The sequence below is a fragment of the Ursus maritimus genome, unplaced genomic scaffold, assembly GCF_017311325.1.
Source record: "Ursus maritimus isolate PB19 unplaced genomic scaffold, ASM1731132v1 scaffold_30, whole genome shotgun sequence".
NCBI classification, from domain to species: domain Eukaryota; kingdom Metazoa; phylum Chordata; class Mammalia; order Carnivora; family Ursidae; genus Ursus; species Ursus maritimus.
This window is the reverse complement of record NW_024425564.1, coordinates 6,636,918-6,655,515: the sequence shown is the minus strand read 5'-3', so window position 1 is coordinate 6,655,515 and position 18,598 is coordinate 6,636,918. Positions and strand designations below refer to the sequence as shown.

Here is an 18,598-nt window from a genome sequence, read left to right as displayed (position 1 = left end):
GTAAGAACACTCTTCAACAAACTGTCCCGTTTCCACCCCCCAACACACACCCCAACCCCGCCCTAAAACATCAAGCTTAGTCATGGCTCTATATTTAATTTCCAGAAGATTCTGCGAACTGTGTTCCAGCCTAGCCATAGTAACAGGGCTCCCCCCCCTCCCCCCTGCTTTCCCCTTTGCGACCGAACAGTCTGTTATGAAGGGAAGGGGAGGCGGGGCTAGGAGATCTGGAAGGGTTGGAAAGGTAGGAGCGGGCGGCGGGGAGGATGATCAAGAGTCAGAAGTGGCAGCCAGGAGGGGAGTCCCCGGCTGGTCACATACCCGCGTGGTGCCCCTAATGCGCACAGAGCCCTGACATTCCCTTCATTCCCTTCTGTGGCCATTTGTTTTCCTCTCTTAAGAGAATGAAAGGCTAGGATGCATATGCCAACATTGAATGGAGTCCAAAATAGGGAGTATAAGGACATGTAGGCTCAATCACCAGTTCTATAATTAGCTTTCAGGGTGACCAGACTAAGCCACTGAACACCTCTGATCTTCTGTGTTCATCTCTGGAAAAGAAAAAGTTTGGCTGAATGGCCTCTGCCTAAAAATCAGTAAACTGAAAGCAATGCCATTGTCCTGGCAGTAGTCCCCAACCTTGTAAGCACCCCAAGAAGAAAGATTGAGAGGTCAGACCCTAGAGTGTGGGATCCCAACAAAGACAGGAGAAGGGGAGCAAACTTTTGAGCACTACTCTGTCCCAGGCACAGAACTAAAGCCTGAGAAGCATTATCCTATTAATTCCTGATGCTACCATCCTATAAGAAGGATATTGTTAATTCTATTTTAGACATACAGAGACTTGTGTTAGTTAACTTACAAGTACTGCGTGGTGAAGAAGAAGGAGGACAGGGAGAAAGAAGAAAAACGGCCTTTATTTACAAGGAAGTAGAGTCAGATGCAAACGCAGGTTTTCCCTTCCCCAGGTTTCCCCAAGCTTCTGGAAATCTGCAGCGCTCCCCAGTCACTGCAACCTTTATGCCTGGCTCTAGGTTTCATATCAGTTATCTCTTTGGCTTTTTTCTAACTAACCTTAGAATTGCACCATCTTTTAAAACTAAAAGAACTGAGGAGAAAACTGTTTGAGAAACTGCAGGAAAAAGGAAAGAAGAAAAAACCAACACCCGCAGCTTCAGGGTGATGAAAGCTCATCTCCGCACTTCCTGAACCACCAAGTTCTCGGCTCTCTCTCTTTTGTTCCCCACCCTTAAAGAAGTACCTGACAGCCACACCAGCTTGGGGAACCTGACACTTGAGCCTTTAAAATGCCAAATCCGATAAAAACCTGACTGCAAAATTAGCCAAAATAAAATTCTGGAAAATCTCTTGGGGTTCTTACAGTAACCTTAGACACCAATTAAACGGTGACTGGGTTTTGCCTTGGGAGGCAACCAGTGTAAAATGGAGACCCTCTCCTTGTCAGGAAGTGGCAAAGGAATATAGATATTTGGGTTCCCAGACCCCTCAACAAAGAGAGATTTAACTCAAAAGGTAGGTCAGCTATAGGGTGTAGCTGATGATTCACGGAAAACTATTTCTAGTGGATCTTTTGCTGCTACACCAACAGTAGCAAGATTTGAGATCCTATCCCCATGTCTACCTACCAGGCAGTGGGTAAAGTGATGCCCTTTGCTTCCGGCCAATAAAGAAATATTCTAAATTGCAGATCTGGAGAGAAGGAAGGAGTAAATCCAGGACTGCCTCTAGTAGCAACTAATGGCAAGGAAGCTTCCCTAGGGAGGAGGACAGGAGGTTAAGGGTCCCTAGAAGTGTTGACACATCGGGCAGCTGAAACGGAAGCTTGGGGAGTCGCCAGAGACTGCATAAAGAAATGGAAAATTCCTTAAGTTTGACCAGTTTGACTAGATTAGGAGGTGACTCATTAGGGAGCTACCTCTGAATGCAAAAAAAAAAAAAAAGTTATCACTTGCCTGCACAAACACACACGGGATTGTGAAGGCAATTCCAACTGAGCAAAATGTTCAAAAGCAAGATTCCTTCCCTTCATCAAAAACTGCCTTCTCATATATAAACAAACATACAAAAAACTGCCTTCTTCCACTGTGTTTACTGTGCTCAACTATGTGTAAACAGAATGAGTCTATTTTTGGTGGGCTGTGAGCCCGGCGCTATTACTTTAAAGTCCCTTAGATTTTCATATCAGGCACCCCACAAATGGTTTTCCATGCCTGCAAACGATAAAAAAAAAAAGGGGGGGGGCGGAATGAATGATCAAAAGTGTTTGTATTCAAAGCAGGAGGGAGCATAACCCGCAGGAAGTTGGAATGTAGGATAAAAACTAAGTGGGTGGATTAAATGCATGACAAATTAGTTTTAAAGGAGCTGGAAGTAGAACCTGGGTCGGATCAACCCCTCCCACCTTTCACCATCTGGATTCCCGACCAGTTTGTTTAAAAGGGACCACCTGCAACCAGCTGTGGCTTATGATGCTGTTTAGGACAGAATATCCCCGCCCTTCCCTCGCCGGCTCCCCATCCTCTGCATTTCATTTAAAAAGGATGGACAGCCTAAGGGCGAAAGGGAGAGGGCAGAAGACCGAATTCTGGGTTCTGAGTATGAACCAGGAATTAACAGACGGAAAAGAGGGAAGGGGGTGGCCCAGACCCGCAGGCTGGGAAGAACAGGGAAACTGAAAAGCCCCAAAGGCCTTAAAGACAGCAGAAGTCCTACGGAAAGTTGTTTTCTTCCTCCCGCCTGAGCTTATCCCTAGGCAAATGGGTTCAGCGGATCCAGCCCTGCCTTTCCCCTCCCCCCCGCCCTTGACCCAGCTTGTTCTTTCTGGGGCAACGGGGACGTTCTCCAGTTAAAGAACCACCTGTTTACTTGATTTTCTTTTAAAAGATTCAAATTCCCCATCCCCAGATATTCCATCCGTGTAGGTTAAAGATGATGTCAAAACTATTACTGCATTATCTTTCCTTCTCTTTTCCGCTTTAAATCCAAGGTGGGAAAAAAGCCGCAGAAAGCCAAAGCAATCCTCAGGCAGCCCAGGCCTTTGTACTGATCCACTAACGCGGCCCCGTCCGTCAGCACCACAGTCCAATCAGAGTCTCTTTGACCCACATCTACCCCACCCACTTCGAGAAACTCGGGAACTTTCTGTATTTGGGGTATTCCCGGGAGTCGTGTAGCCCTTCATCCTATCTTAAACCATCAAACTAGTTTGAACCCCACGAGTGTCTCACCGCCCTACAATTACTAGCCGAGTGCTAGTCTTTCCGGTCAATTTCAACACCGGGGCACAGCATCGCCAGGGGTTTCGGAGACTGGGTGGGCGGAATCAACATCCACCCATCCCAGCTGCTCTCCTCCCTCCCCTTAGGACTCGAGTTCCTTCCCAAGAATCCCAGAAGAGTCTGGAGAGTTCTGGGAGGGGCGGCACCCAGGATGCCGATTGGTCCCAGAAAGCCTGGAGGCAGGACGCGAGCCGAAAGCCCTGGAATATTCCCGACCTGGCAGCCCCGCAGAGCCCCGCTATTGGCCGAGGACGGAAAAGGCGGGGCTGGCTGAAGCGTTATAAGCACAGAGCCGCCCCGCCGCTGACAAACAGCAAACCCACAGACAGCCTGCAGGGTTTCGTGTGGTGTCCGTCAGCGCAACTTTCGCAGACCTGCTGCGTCCGGATCCCGCGCGTTCTCGGGTGTGCAGCTTCGGAAGAGACCGAGCATCTCGTCGCGGATCCCGACCGACCGCCTTTCACAGAGCCTGAACCAGAGCGCGGGGCGAGGGAGCAGGACAGCGGCATGGCGAAAACCGCGGCCATCGGCATCGACCTGGGCACCACCTACTCCTGCGTGGGGGTGTTCCAGCACGGCAAGGTGGAGATCATCGCCAACGACCAGGGCAACCGCACCACCCCCAGCTACGTGGCCTTCACCGACACCGAGCGGCTCATCGGGGATGCGGCCAAGAACCAGGTGGCGCTGAATCCGCAGAACACGGTGTTCGACGCGAAGCGGCTGATCGGCCGCAAGTTCGGCGACCCGGTGGTGCAGTCGGACATGAAGCACTGGCCTTTCCAGGTGATCAACGACGGGGATAAGCCCAAGGTGCAGGTGAGCTACAAGGGGGAGACCAAGGCGTTCTACCCCGAGGAGATCTCGTCCATGGTGCTGACCAAGATGAAGGAGATCGCCGAGGCGTACCTGGGCTACCCGGTGACCAACGCGGTGATCACCGTGCCGGCCTACTTCAACGACTCGCAGCGCCAGGCCACCAAGGACGCGGGGGTGATCGCGGGGCTGAACGTGCTGAGGATCATCAACGAGCCCACGGCCGCCGCCATCGCCTACGGCCTGGACAGGACCGGCAAGGGGGAGCGTAATGTGCTCATCTTTGACCTGGGTGGCGGCACCTTCGACGTGTCCATCCTGACGATCGACGACGGCATCTTCGAGGTGAAGGCCACGGCCGGGGACACCCACCTGGGAGGGGAGGACTTTGACAACAGGCTGGTGAACCACTTCGTGGAGGAGTTCAAGAGGAAGCACAAGAAGGACATCAGCCAGAACAAGCGAGCCGTGAGGCGGCTGCGCACCGCCTGCGAGAGGGCCAAGAGGACCCTGTCGTCCAGCACGCAGGCCAGCCTGGAGATCGACTCCCTGTTCGAGGGCATCGACTTCTACACGTCCATCACCAGGGCGCGGTTCGAGGAGCTGTGCTCCGACCTGTTCCGGAGCACCCTGGAGCCCGTGGAGAAGGCGCTGCGCGACGCCAAGCTGGACAAGGCCCAGATCCACGACCTGGTCCTGGTGGGGGGCTCCACCCGCATCCCCAAGGTGCAGAAGCTGCTGCAAGACTTCTTCAACGGGCGCGACCTCAACAAGAGCATCAATCCCGACGAGGCGGTGGCCTACGGGGCTGCGGTGCAGCCATCCATCCTGATGGGGGACAAGTCTGAGAACGGGACCTGCTGCTGCTGGACGTGGCTCCGCTGTCGCTGGGGCTGGGGACAGCCGGGGGGGGGGTGGCGGCCCGCAACTCCACCATCCCCACGAAGCAGACGCAGATCTTCACCACCTACTCGGACAACCAGCCCGGCGTGCTGATCCAGGTGTACGAGGGTGAGAGGGCCATGACGCGGGACAACAACCTGCTGGGGCGCTTCGAGCTGAGTGGCATCCCCCCCGCCCCCCGGGGAGTGCCCCAGATCGAGGTGACTTTCGACATCGACGCCAACGGCATCCTGAACGTCACGGCCACGGACAAGAGCACGGGCAAGGCCAACAAGATCACCATCACCAACGACAAGGGCCGCCTGAGCAAGGAGGAGATCGAGCGCATGGTGCAAGAGGCCGAGAAGTACAAAGCCGAGGACGAGGTGCAGCGTGAGAGGGTGTCTGCCAAGAACGCTCTGGAGTCCTATGCCTTCAACATGAAGAGCGCCGTGGAGGATGAGGGTCTCAAGGGGAAGATCAGCGAGGCCGACAAGAAGAAGGTGCTGGACAAGTGCCAGGAGGTGATTTCCTGGCTGGACGCCAACACCTTGGCTGAGAAGGATGAGTTTGAGCACAAGAGGAAGGAGCTGGAGCAGGTGTGTAACCCCATCATCACCAGACTGTACCAGGGGGCGGGTGGCCCTGGGGCTGGCGGCTTTGGGGCTCAGGCCCCCAAAGGGGGCTCTGGGTCTGGCCCCACCATCGAGGAGGTGGATTAGGGTCCTTACCTTCCTTGCTCCATGTTTCTTTTCAAGTCAGAGGTGACCTGACGACCTTGCTATTGCACTGGGCTGTTTTTCTACCTTCAGTTTTCTACTATTTCAGTTCGTTCTAAAGTTAGGTTATAACCTGATAGTACTTGTCTTTATTATTTCTTTGTGGTATTCTAATGTGTTCAGTAGAATTTTTTGCATTTAATGTAATTGGTACTGTTTTTAAGTCTTTTTTTTCTTCTCTGTACAATGAGTAAACACTGCCACCCTCTGTCCAATTTGGCTATGTAAACACTAGAAGTCATGGATTGTTTTGGTTGGTTTGGTTTTTTTATAATTTGTATACTTCATGATGAAAAATAAAATGTTAAAAATATGAGTCTACTTTTATTTGAGGGGGGATAATGGACTCTTCTTGGAATGTCTGATTTCCATAGACGGGTGAAAGGGACAGTACTTCTGAAGGGATGTACACTGTGAGGAGCCATGGCTTTGGCTATTTATGTTGGGACTTAATTGTAGGTTGTAAATGACATCTGTGCTAGAAAACAGAATTCCAGGTGCCCACTTTTGTGGGTGCACCTTTTTAGGGGAGAAGTAGGGATGAGAGCTGCAAAAATGGTTTGGGGGGAAGTTATTGTGGATTTAAAGGCAGTGTTGGGGAGCCTGGGTGGCTCAGTCATTGGGCATCTGCCTTCAGTCATGATCCCAGGGTCCTTGGATTGAGCCCTGCGTTGGGCTCCCTGCTCAGCAGGAAGCCTGCTTCTCCCTCTCTAACTGCCCCTGCTTGTGTTCCCTCTAGCTGTCTCTCTCTCTGTCAAATAAATAAAATATTTTTTAAAAATTTAAAAAAAGGCAGTATTGAGAGAGGTTCATCGTTCCTTATTCTCTCACTTTTAATGTGTGCAGAGCCCTTAATTTGTCCCCGCTGAGCTGTGAGTCTTCTAGTCTTTTATTTAGGTTATGAATGATGTTGGGGTGTGTAAAGCAGCAAAAAGGAGATGCAGGTTCACAGTGTAGCTCTGTAAATCCCAGCTGGGTGACCAAGTGCAAATTACTGAGCCTTAGTTTTGGTTGTCTCATTTTAAAATAAAGCAATTTGTCTGAATGACCTCACTTTTAAAGTTCTACATCATTTTGAGCAGAAACGCGGCGTAGACAAGCAGCATCTTCAGCCATGGTCACCCCAGCTGCACTTAACCCAAGCAGGGGCATGGAGGAGGGAGAGTCTGAGGGTTTGGGGGGCATGACAATGAAGCAGCTTCTTTGCTTCACCCCAGTAATCTTCAGTAATTCTCATCTCCCCTCCTTCTAATTAGGTATTTAAAAATTTTTTTATAGATTAGCACGTGGAAGTGGTCACCTCAACTACATCCAGGGCAAAATTAGCAACAAGTGCTGGGGTTTTTTCCACACTGCCTGAACACTGTTGACATTGGGTTCCTGTCCGGTTGTAAGGGATGGTTTTACCCCAGTTGTAACGATCAGTAACCTCCTTTTCCTTTTAGGGACATTCTCAAAACTGTAGGACTTTAAAGTAACATCAAATTAGATCATAGAGCTGGGAAGATCAAGGAAATGGGCTTTCTACCATACAAACCCTTCCCTAGGGGATTCTTCCTGCCCTAGCAGTTAGATTAAAGGTCCTTAACATTTTCCTTAGCCTGATAGAATCCCAACCTCCTGCCTCCCCAATACTGAGGCTGGAAATAACTACTCCAAAATAAAAACAAATTAAAATTCAAGTTCTGTGTTTCAATAAATCTTCACCCTCTAGGAAAAATCCAATGCTTTAGGAATGACAAAGTAGAGGAAGCCCTCCTTGAAAGCTTGTAAAGGAGAAGAAATATAGTAAGTTCTTTTGGTTCCTGGACCAATTCTCAAAGGCCTGTCTTACTCACAAAATAATGAACTATGTAACACTGCAGGCTCCTACCATAGGCTGTAGGAAGTGCACTTGAACTGCTGCAGCAGCAGGAGTTGTGGGCTTTCTTACCTTTTATTGCCCCCCCCCAACCTGCCAGGTGTAGAGAGAATAAATAGCTGCAAGCTATTGGAGACATATTTCTCCAACCTGGTGGTGTGTTAAAAATCATTGGGGGAGGCTAAAAAAATACCCACTGTCAGGCCTCCACTAGGAGTCAGAATCTTTGGGAGTGGGCTAAGGCATTGTAGAGAATTCAAGCTGCCTGAGTGTTTCTAATGTGCAGGCAATGTTGAGAAAACTGATTGCATCAGAAGCTGCTCCTGATTACATCTTTAGAGGGCTGGGGGCATGGGAGAGGGAAGAAGTTGTCCGGGCTTGGAGGAGCAGCAGTTAGTGGGAAGGGTCTTTCTGCTGTGAAGGGGAACCTGAAGGCTTGAAAGGCCTTGGAGTGTTGATTAACGCAGCAGCTGTGGTAGAGGTTAGGGAAATCTCCCAGGACAGCTTAATGGTTCAAAAAGGAGAATCCCTGAGGCTGGGAAGTTGTTCTTTAGGAAACAACATCAGAATAGGAGAATTCGTGGGGCGCCTGGGTGGCGCAGTCGTTAGGTGTCTGCCTTCGGCTCAGGGCATGATCCCAGCGTTCCTCTCCCACTCCCACTGCTTGTGTTCTCTCTCTCGCTGGCTGGCTGTCTCTGTCAAATAAATTAAAAAAATCTTAAAAAAAAAAAATATGAGAATTCAGGAGCACCTGAAGGGCATGCAACTCTTGATCTCGGAGTCCTGAGTTTGAGCCCCATGTTGGGTGTAGAGAGTTAAAACAAAACCCTTAAAAAAAAAAAACCCACCACCAAATGTTTGAAAAACAAACAAAAAACCCTCCAAATGTTTTTTAAAAAAACAACATGAGAAATCATCGCCTCGCCTCACTGCACATACACACATCTTGGAACTTAAAGCAAAGTTACTTTGCAACATCAGCTATGGGTGGAACTCAGCCCCTGGGAGCTGAGAAATGTATCAAATGAACAAGTGAATACTATAGGATTCTTGGAAGAGATTTTTTTGTTTTTATTCTTTATTTTTATTTATTTTTGTTCTTAAACTCTACATCCAAGTTGGGGCTCACTACCCCATGATCAAGAGTTGTATACTGTCCCAACTGAGCCAGCCAGGTGCCCCTTGGGAGAGATTTTTTGATGGAAGTCTGAAATCGTGGGGCAAGGGAGGCCGAATGAATGATGACTGCAGAAGTAAAAGATTTATTTCCTACACCCACAGTGGCCTCCTTCCAAATTTTAATGTGTTCACTGTGCCTAAATTATGTGACTTAAGACTAATTTTGGTGGCGCCTGGCCGGTTCAGTTGATAAGAGCATGCGACTGTTGATCTTGGGGTCGTGAGTTCAAGCCCCATGTTGGGTGTAAAGATTACTAAGGGGGAAAAAAAAGACTGATTTCCTATGTTCTGGAACCCCCAACTCATCCCCTCACGTAAGTGGCTTTCTCACAAAAGATGAAGATGTCAACATACATGACCAAACATTAACTGCATTAATAAATGAGGAGGTATAGAAGTGTCCAGGAAGGTGGGATCTGAGATAATTTATGAGTTGATGGATTAAGTGGCCAAGAGCAAATGACCAGATTTCTGGGGGAGCAAAAACTAGCAAAGGGAGAACAGGGCCTGGATGTTGCTACACCACCATAATTTGTTTTGCTTCCAACCCCCCCCCCCCGAGATGTATGGTGCTATATCCAGTGTACTGAACATGTCTGCTGTTCAGCCAACTCCCAGGCCACGCACTGCTCATAAAGAGAACATGAAACAGGAAATGGGGTGTAGTCTAACGGGAGTAGTTTAGCTTAATGGAGTACTTTAATGGTATCGTGTTCTAGTACCGTAAGATAAGAAAGTTCTGCAGATCGGTTGCACAGCAACGTGAATACATTCAACACTACTGAACTGTACACTTTAAAGAGGTTAGAATGCTTTATCAAATGGGGAGCAGGGCGCCTGGGTGGCTCAGCCCCCTAAGCGTCTGCTTTCAGCGCAGGTCATGATCCCAGGGTCCTGGGATGGAGCCCCGCATAGGGCTCCCTGCTCAGTGGAGAGCCTGCTTCTCTCTCTGCCCCTCCCCTCCTGCTCATAGTCGCGCGCTCTCTCTAGCAAAAATAAATAAAAATACCTGAAAATAGATAAATAAACTTATCAAATGGTGTTTTTTTTCAAGTGGTGTATTTTGTTTTATTTTTAAAAATATTTTATTTATTTATTCACGAGACACAGATTCAGAGTGAGAGAGGGAAAAGCAGACTCCCCGCAGAGTAGGGACCAGATGCAGGGTTCCATCCCAGGACCCTAGGATCACGACCTGAGCCGAAGGCAGACGCTTAACCATCTGAGCCATCCAGGCACCCTCAAACGGTGTTTTTGAAATTGTTTCTTGTATGTCATTTATATCTTAAAGCTGTTAAAGAAAGAAAAAAAAAAGACACTAAGGTTAATGTGCCTGACAGGTCTGAGGGCTCGAGTGGGTTGCGCATTCAGATTTCGCTGGCTAGACGAAGCGGGTGACAGCCTCCTGGAGGGACCTGGATCCCACGCGGGCACCGGTGAGGACGAGAGACAGGTCCATAGGTCATTACTCCAGGGGGTACTAGCCTGCGTGGGGCGGCCACTAAGGAAGTGAGCTCAGCTGCGCATGCGTCCGGCCCGGCCAGTCGAAAGACAGTCATCCGTCTTTTGTTTTTCAAAATTAACAAAATATGCCTTAATATTTGCCCGGAAGAGTGTGAAACATTCACTCCTGGCCTCTCTTTCACTTGGTTTATTCTTGTTTGGACGAACGAAGGGGAAGAGGCCGTGGGTCGAGCCCGGCATCGACGAAGACAGCCATGCCGGTCAGGCCCCCAACCGCACGCTGCTATAAATAGCTGGGCCCCGCCATCGCCGCTCTTTTTGTGCGACGCTCTGACTCCTTCAGTTTGGGCATGTTGCGGTGCCGCTGGGAGCAGCTGGGGCCCCCTCCCCTACACCAAGGGGAGGCGGCGGCCCCGGCGTCCTGCGCTGTCTTCGCACGGCTTCCTGCGTGTAGGTATCTCGGGGCCCTACCGGTTGAGGGGGCCGCAGTCTCGGGCTGAGCAGGATGAACTGCCATTACAGACTAGAGTTTCTGATGCGTCCATGACGCCACTGTTTGGAACTGACCCAGCCCAGGTCAGGGGATACTTGGCTGGAGTCGTCCCGGCCTCGGCTGACGCCCTGTTTCTTCCCAGGCCCCTGGTCCTCGCAGGCTGGACCGCAGCACCACGAGGGTGAGTGGATTGACTGCGAGATGGAGTGGCTGGTGGTGGTCCTGGGGGAAGACGGGGGTAATGATGAACCCAGGTGACTCCGAGTGTCTCGCTGACGCCATCACCGCAGCGCGCTGACCATCTCCCTCCCCCGGGCTGGGGTTTCCTAATACGTGGGCTGGGGAGAAGCTGGTGGCTGAGAACCTTCACTAGTAACGAATCCCTGTGTTTGAATTATCCGTTAGGTGTTTTAAGATGTCCGCCGGTGCGTTACCGTTGAATGAACGTGAGTATTAGGTGTGAGATCCTTCTCAGTGCGTCTTACCATCTTGTCTCCAAAGCTCTCTCTTTCATGGGGCAAGTATGGAACCTGTTTTCTAATGAACACGGGAAGCAATGCAAGTTTTACCGGGGACTTTCCAAGGACTACTTTTTTTGGTTCACATTTCTTTTGTGACTATTAAAAAATCCTTTGTAACTCCCCATGTTTTTGTCCTAGCCTGGTTAAACCTACTTTCCTACTGTACACTCCTACGTTCTGGGTTCCCTTGGTGGAGGTTTTTTTTTTTTTTTTCCAGTTCTGAGGTGTGTGTCCCCTCCCCCTCCCCGACTTTATTCCCATTTCTATCTCTACTCTTCATTTAATACATCTTTATACTGGGGCAGTTGCCTTTCAGTGTATTACATCCCTTCCCAGCATGGCTTCCCCTGACCCAGGTCTCCTTAAATGGGAATGATGATCTCTCAGACTAGAGTCTCTGATGCTGGTCTTGATGTCAAAAATTAAATTCTGACTCATTTGGAGAACTGGATACTTGAGTTTCAGAGAAGGAGCCGACAAGGGGCCTAAACTTGGTTTGTCCTTCTCATTGGTTGTCTGTCCTGTTTTCATCTTTCTAGCATGATTATTCTGGAAGCCCTTTCAGATGAGGTACCAATCTGGTGGGTTAAGGTGGAGTTCGTCCTCTTGGAGAAATGCTGTGCAGAGATGTCTGTGATGACTAGGTAATGGCTCCTGCCACTTGAACCTCCAGGCTGTGATGAGCAGTGAAGAGCCACATTCTTTCTCCCTGGCTACTATGGTGAGTGCCCTTTTTTCTTGCAGCCCCAGAGTGGTAACGATAACCTTCTTGGACCACGAGCATTTCTCTGAGGGTCTTTGAAACCACTGATGTAGTCTCCCCTACGTGCCCAGGTTCAGGTTTCAATTCCATTTGCCTGCATCATTCTAATATATGTTCTCTTATGAAATTTCAGGGTTTTGTTAATGCAGAGGATATCTCCTATCTGGTGTTGGGCAGATCCTAGGACATCCTTCTGGCTTTCCTGCATTAACCTGTGTGAGCAGCTGTCAACTTACTGGAGGAAAGAAACTGTCCAGAAATATTGAGACGCTTAAATATTTTTAGACCAATTAGACTTCTTTAATGTAAATACTTGTTCTTATGAAAAGGATTCCAATAAAATATTTTAAAGCAAAATAAAAGTTTGGTTTCCATAAAAACGAGGTGGTACAAAAAGATTTAGGGAAGTGAAAGGTAACCGTCTGTGAATGAGCATCACAGCTGACAGCTAGCTATACCTCTTTGCAACTGTATACAAAAAGTTAAAACTAGGTTGACATTAAAATTAGGTGGTCTGCCATAGGATTTTAATGGACTAGATGTTAACAAATAAGGTTTTTAGGGTGTTGAAATACACAGATGCTTAGTTGGCCTTTTGGGTCTATATTTAAAAGCGTATATACCCATCGTGGTTGCCAGGGGCTGAGGAAAGGGGTAAATGGGGAGTTTGATGGATAAAGAGTTTGTTTTTCAAGATGAATTATGGAGATGAATGGTGGTGATGGTTGCTCAAGATTACAGAATGTACTTAATACCACTGAATTGTGTGCTTAAAAATGGTTCAGATGGGGGTGCCTGGGTGGCTCAGTTGCTTAAGGGTCTGCCTTTGGTCATGATTCCAGGGTCCTGGGGTGGGCTGGAGCCTGACTACGTGGAGAACCTGCTTCTCCCTCTCATGGCTCCCCCTGCTTGTGTTCTCTCTCTAGCTCTGTCAAGTAAATAAAGTCTTTTAAAAAGTTGGTAAGTTTCATGTGTGTTTCACCACAGTAAAAATTGGGAAAGAAAGCATATTCATACTTGTCTGTTATTTCAAGGATGATTTTCCACCAGCATGTACAAATTTCTGTTGCTATAAAACTTCTAAATTATCCAGTTCGTGGGAGGGGGGCATTTAGGTTTCTAGTCATGCTGTATAACCAGTGCTGATTCCCTGTTTCTTGAACCCATCGGAAGTTGTGTGGTAGACTACACTTCCAAAAGTAGAATTTTCAAAGGATTTAAGCATGTAAAACAATGCACAGTATATTCCATAAGGTTGTACGAGTTTATGCTCAGTGACATCCGTGTCCGCATGAGGTTGCCTGTTTTCCCTATACCTGTCATCACTACTCCCAGGGGTAACTTTTGGCACCAGTTTGGTGCTATTAACTCCTACTACTTTTTAGTCTTTTTTTTTAACTTGTCACTAAGTAATCTCTACCCCCAATGTGGGGCTCGAACTCAGACCTTGAGATCAGGAGTCCTTTGTTCTATCAGCTGAGTCAGCCAGATGCCCCTACTTAATCATCTCTTAAAAATTAACATTTCTTCTGTATTTGCCTACTGAACTTTTTTTTTTTTTTTTTTTTTTTTTTTTTTTTTTAGGTTTTATTTGCAAGAGAGGGACAGCATGGGAGGGTGGGAGGGAAAGGGAGAAGCGGACTCCCCCTGAGTGGGGAACCTGCGGGGCCTGGCCTTCATCCCAGGACCTGGAGACAGACCTAAGCTGAAGGCAGACCCCCAACCAACTGAGCCTCCCAGACGCCCCTGCCTCCTGAGCATTTATAGCTTGGTCTCCACCACTTTTTTACTTTAATTTTTTAAAATATTGAGAGAGCACAAGCCTGGGGAGGGGCAGAGTGAGAGACAAACAGACTCCCTGCTGAGCAGGGACGCCTACATAGGGCTCCATCCCAGGACCCCAAGATCATGACCTGAGCCGAAGTCAGACACTTAACCCACTGAACCATGCAGATACCCACCACCACTTTAAATTAGAAAAGATTGGGGTGCCTAGGTGGTGTAGTCAGTCACTTGAATGATCTGATTTCAGCTCCGGTCATGACCTTAGGGTTGTGGAATGGAGCAAGGAATCAGGTTCTCTCCTTCTGCCCCTCTGCCTGTGCACATGCTAGCTCTCTTTCTCTCTCAAATCTTAATAAATTAGAAAAGATTTCCCCCAACCTTTATTTTACTTAATCACCTTTGCTAGTTTTATTTTTTCCTGACATTGCCCTGGTTGGTACTCCCTGGAAGAGAGAGTGCAGTTGGCTGCTCCTATTGCTGTTCCCTAGTAGAGGATTCCCTGGGCTTCAGTCCTTGGCCCAAAACCTTAGGATTAGTCCTGTTTAAAAGGGACTTGTTCTCTAAAACTTTGTGGATTAAAGTAGGTAATAATTAAGATTCTTTAAATCCCTCACTTGGGTTTTTGTTCTTAAGACAAGAACCAAACTAGTCTGTTATCAGTCAAGGTTACTTTTGTGGAGGGGATTGAGACTGGGGTGGGTGAGGGTAGGAGGAGACTTGGACTTATTCCTCCATGGATTTCTGAATTAGTACCACTAAGAACGTGCTAGTTTATGATACAAGGTCCCAAGCACGTAACTGTGTTTGGCTCTCAGGCATCATCCTGTTTGATCTTCACAGCCAGCAGTGCTTGGATCTGCGCTAAGCTTTTCACGTGCTTCACTTCACTGAACCCTTAAAACCCGACCTCGTAGCTTTGATACTATCTACCTCACTTCAGGGTCAACGAAAGGAAGGCTCAGGATGTGAGATAATTAGCTTGAGGTCAGAAAGTATCAGTCAGGATTCAAATTCCTTTCTGTCTGCTATACTGGTCACCCAGCTTGAGAACATTACCAGTAACTGAACCAACCTTCCTTTGATTCATTTTCCCTTTTAACCCCTCCCACTCAGAGGAACTACCCAGCTGAATTGTGGCTGTTACCATTCCCTGACTTTTCTTGCACTTTTACTCTGAATATATCCCTAAACAACATGCTATGTTTGGTATCTTTTTGAACTTAATAAATATGGAATAATTGTTCATGTAGTCCTACTGGAACTTGATTTTTTTAAAGATTTTATTTATTAGAAAGAGCACAAGCAGGGGGAAGGAGCAGAGGGAGATGGAGAAGCAGTCTCCCCACTGAGCAGGGAGTCTAACGGGCTTCATCCCAGGACTCTAAGATCATGACCTGAGCCTAAGGCGATGCTTAACCAACTGAGCCACCCAGGCACCCCTGCAACTTGATTTTGTTGTTGTTGTTGTTCATCTGTTTTCCTGTAATTTAGATTTCACCCTTCCATATACATTTCTGTCCATTTTTATTTTGGAAAAAAAACTTTAAAAACTTTGTTTATATTGATGGGTGTCTCTGGGTACTATATATGGGGACTTCTATTTGTAAGTGCATTTTTCTAGGTTAATGGTATCACATAGGAGTGTAGGGGGACTGGTCAAGATCCTGGAGCAAGATTGATACACTTTGTCTAGGCTACTTACCCACTCTATCACAGTTTCCTCATCTGTCAGTGGGTGAGAGTACCTACCCTTACAAAGAGTTGTTAGGTTTAAATATGTGCAAACGAACTTAAACAGTGCCTCGCACACATTAAACCCTATTTAGGTATTAGCTACAGTTATATTATTTCAAATAGCTTAATCATTAATGTGCATAGCCTAGTCAGTACTTCACTTACTCATCCTACTAGTGACTAGTAGATGGTCAACTTCCTTTCTTGTACGTAAGGTCTCTTCTGCATTCTCTTGCCCTTATTTGTATGGTCCAAGTCCTCCCCCCGGGTGTTGGGACCCTCCTTCCTGAACCAGCTCCAGGTTTGGGGTGTAAGATTGAGCTACAGCCATGGCGAGGGTCGCACGAACTTTATTTCAGGTATGGAAATCACATTCCAGCCTTCTGCATCCTTGAGCCCCAGCGTGTCCCCTCAGGAGTGATGGTGATTTGTTAACACCTCTATCCCAGAACATTCCATGCTCTACAAGAGGAGTAACTTCAGAAGTAAACAGCCCTCCTAACCCATTGGCCAGATTTCACAGCTCTCTATACTACTCTGGGCAGAGGCTGGCCTCTCTCAGCCGCCACAGACAGTGAACCTCCCAGGGCCTGGCCTCCGCCTGTCTCTCCAGGCCTCTCCTCTCTGGAAGCCTCAGCCAACGGCCAGTCTGTTAGCCCCCCCAGGTGACACCTCTGCCCTGCTGATTGCTCAGAACGCTTGGAGTTTGCTCGACTTCTTTACGTTCTACGTAACTCTAAACGATACTTTGTCTCGCTGTGCGTGTTCTTCAACATTACATACCATGTATGTGTTCTGTGACTTGCCTTTTCTCTTCATGTTATCTTTGTGAGGTTAATCCGCGCTGCCATGTTAGTCCTAGCACCACTGCATGTAACACATCACTGCTCTACGATAGTCTATTTTACAAATATGCCACAATTTATCCATTTCCCCGTTGGAGAATATGTGTGTTACTTCTTTTTCTCCCATTACAAACAATACCACCAAGGACTTTAAAAAATTTTTTTGTAAGTAAGCTCTACACCCAGCATGGGTCTTCAACTCACGGCCCTGAAATCAAGAGTCACATACTCTCCTGACGGAGCTAGCCCAGCGCCCCACCACCGAGGACTGTTGTGTACATTAATCCTTATACGTGCATGTGGGTTTGAATAGTCTCCTGTCCTTACATATCCAATTTGTCAGCAAATCTTGCTGGTGTCACCTTAAAAATAACACCCAAATCGGACTGCATCTCAGACCTCCGCTCTGGTAGGCGCTCTCCTCAGCTCACCTACATGACTCCAACAAAGCCTCCTAGGGTCTCCTGGCTGCCACCCTTACCCCATCGTGGCCTTATGTCCGCACAGCAGCCAGAGTTTCCCTCCGCACCATGACGGGACTTGTCTCTCCCCCCCGCCTGCTCAGTGTCCTGCAATGGCTCCCATTTCACTGAGACTGAAAGCCAAAGTCTTCACAAGGACCACCCAACAAGGACCTCCCAGGTCTAGCTTTGTTGCCTCTGAACTCATCTACTGTCCATTCCGCCTCAGCCGCATAGCATGAAGCCAGGAGCTGGTGGGCGCTCTCCTGTCAATGTTGGAAGTAAAGGTTTTGCTTGCCGGCTGGGGTCACAACCACATGCCTTCGTCTGTAGGGGAGACTGAAACTTGTGTCAGCAGAGCTTGTGGATGTAATTTGGGTGGTGAGGAAGTCCTAGAGTGGAGGAGTAAGAACTGTTTTGGACGTTGTTTGTGGAACTGTAACTTTATACCATCCATTTGGAAAACAGTTTGGCAATACCTATGAAGTGTGACGCACACTCTCTTCAACACGATGTTCCCACTTCCGGAATACACCTTCAGTGCACCCTAACCAAACTTCCACGCGTATGTGAGATTATGTAGACAAAAGTCCTTGGTGATGATGGGCTATTGGTAATGGGTGATTGTTTGTAAGGGGGAGAGGGGAAGGAAACAAATGTTCGCCAACAGGAAAATGGACAAATTGTAGTATTTTCATAAAATATGATACCACAGAGCAGTGATGTGTTACACGTAGTGGTATGACTAACATGGCATCATGGATTAACCTCTCGGAAACATAATGTGAAGGGAAAAAAAGACAAGTTACAAAAGAATACATATGTAGTATATAATGTATTTAAAGATTTTTTAAAGATTTTTACTTATTTGAGAGAGAGCACAGGAGGGGGGAGGATCAGAGGGAGAAGCAGACGCCCTGCTGAGCAGGGATTCGTCATAGGACTTGATTCTGGGACTCCAGAATCATGACCTGAGCCGAAGGCAGTCAGTTGCTCCACCAACGGAGCCACCCAGGTGCCCAAATGTAGTATGTATGTTTAATAATATTTATAGCTTAACTATTGTTTAGAGTTAAATATAATATAGTGAAAGAAATGCATGGGATTGCTAAATGCTAACTTCAAGCTGGTAGTGACCTGGGCTGTGACCAGGGGGTGAGTAGAGAGTGAGGCAGTCAAGGAGGTGTGTACATAGGGGCTCCATGGGAGCTCACTATAATTTTTCATATTTTTGTATGTCTGAACTATTTCTTAATAACTTTATTTATTTTAAAGATTTTATTTATTTATTCGACAGAGATAGAGACAGCCAGCGAGAGAGGGAACACAAGCAGGGGGAGTGGGAGAGGAAGAAGCAGGCTCATAGCGGAGGAGCCTGATGTGGGGCTCGATCCCATAACGCCGGGATCACGCCCTGAGCCGAAGGCAGACGCTTAAGCGCTGTGCCACCCAGGCGCCCCTACCACCCAGGCGCCCCTCTTAATAACTTTAAAACATGGTTTGGGACCTGTGAATTCTGAAGGGCTGAGCAAAGGCAAACGCTAAGTCACTCCCACAGGGACACGTGCAGACTGCGAAGCTCACACACGGAGCTCCCTTGGAAGACATCCAAAATGAGCCAGATTCCAAAACCCTGGGCATCCGCCCCAGCAGGAGCAAGTCAGCAGACCCAACAGCAGGTGACTTTATAGCGAAGAAACTCAGATAGCAGCACGA

General features: G+C 47.9%; 2 protein-coding genes, 1 long non-coding RNA gene and 2 other non-coding genes across 5 annotated transcripts in view; all 5 read left to right on the top strand.

Moving 5' to 3' along the window:
* The window catches only part of LOC121106055 (heat shock 70 kDa protein 1), a 22,294-nt gene extending 16,207 nt beyond the window's left edge, over positions 1-6,087 (top strand). Inside the window, exon 2 of the mRNA XM_040644808.1 lies at positions 5,711-6,087. Coding sequence (XP_040500742.1) covers positions 5,711-5,719 — 9 coding nt within the window. The 3' untranslated portion in view covers positions 5,720-6,087. The remainder of the gene's footprint in view (positions 1-5,710) is intronic.
* LOC103682294 (heat shock 70 kDa protein 1-like) lies at positions 3,586-6,087 on the top strand. The gene is given in 2 exon segments (XM_008711879.2): positions 3,586-4,965; positions 4,968-6,087. Coding segments are annotated over 2 exon segments (1,911 nt in total). The 5' UTR covers positions 3,586-3,806; the 3' UTR covers positions 5,720-6,087.
* Positions 6,088-10,572: 4,485 nt separating this feature from the next.
* Positions 10,573-12,414, top strand: LOC103682292. Its single transcript, XR_573380.2, has 5 exons — positions 10,573-10,730; positions 10,916-10,954; positions 11,179-11,219; positions 11,834-12,015; positions 12,191-12,414. It is a non-coding gene; the product is annotated as an uncharacterized LOC103682292 (long non-coding RNA).
* Positions 11,011-11,073, top strand: LOC121106133. The gene has a single exon (XR_005838883.1). It is a non-coding gene; the product is annotated as a small nucleolar RNA SNORD48 (small nucleolar RNA).
* Positions 11,663-11,730, top strand: LOC121106132. The gene has a single exon (XR_005838882.1). It is a non-coding gene; the product is annotated as a small nucleolar RNA SNORD52 (small nucleolar RNA).
* Positions 12,415-18,598: the final 6,184 nt, after the last annotated feature.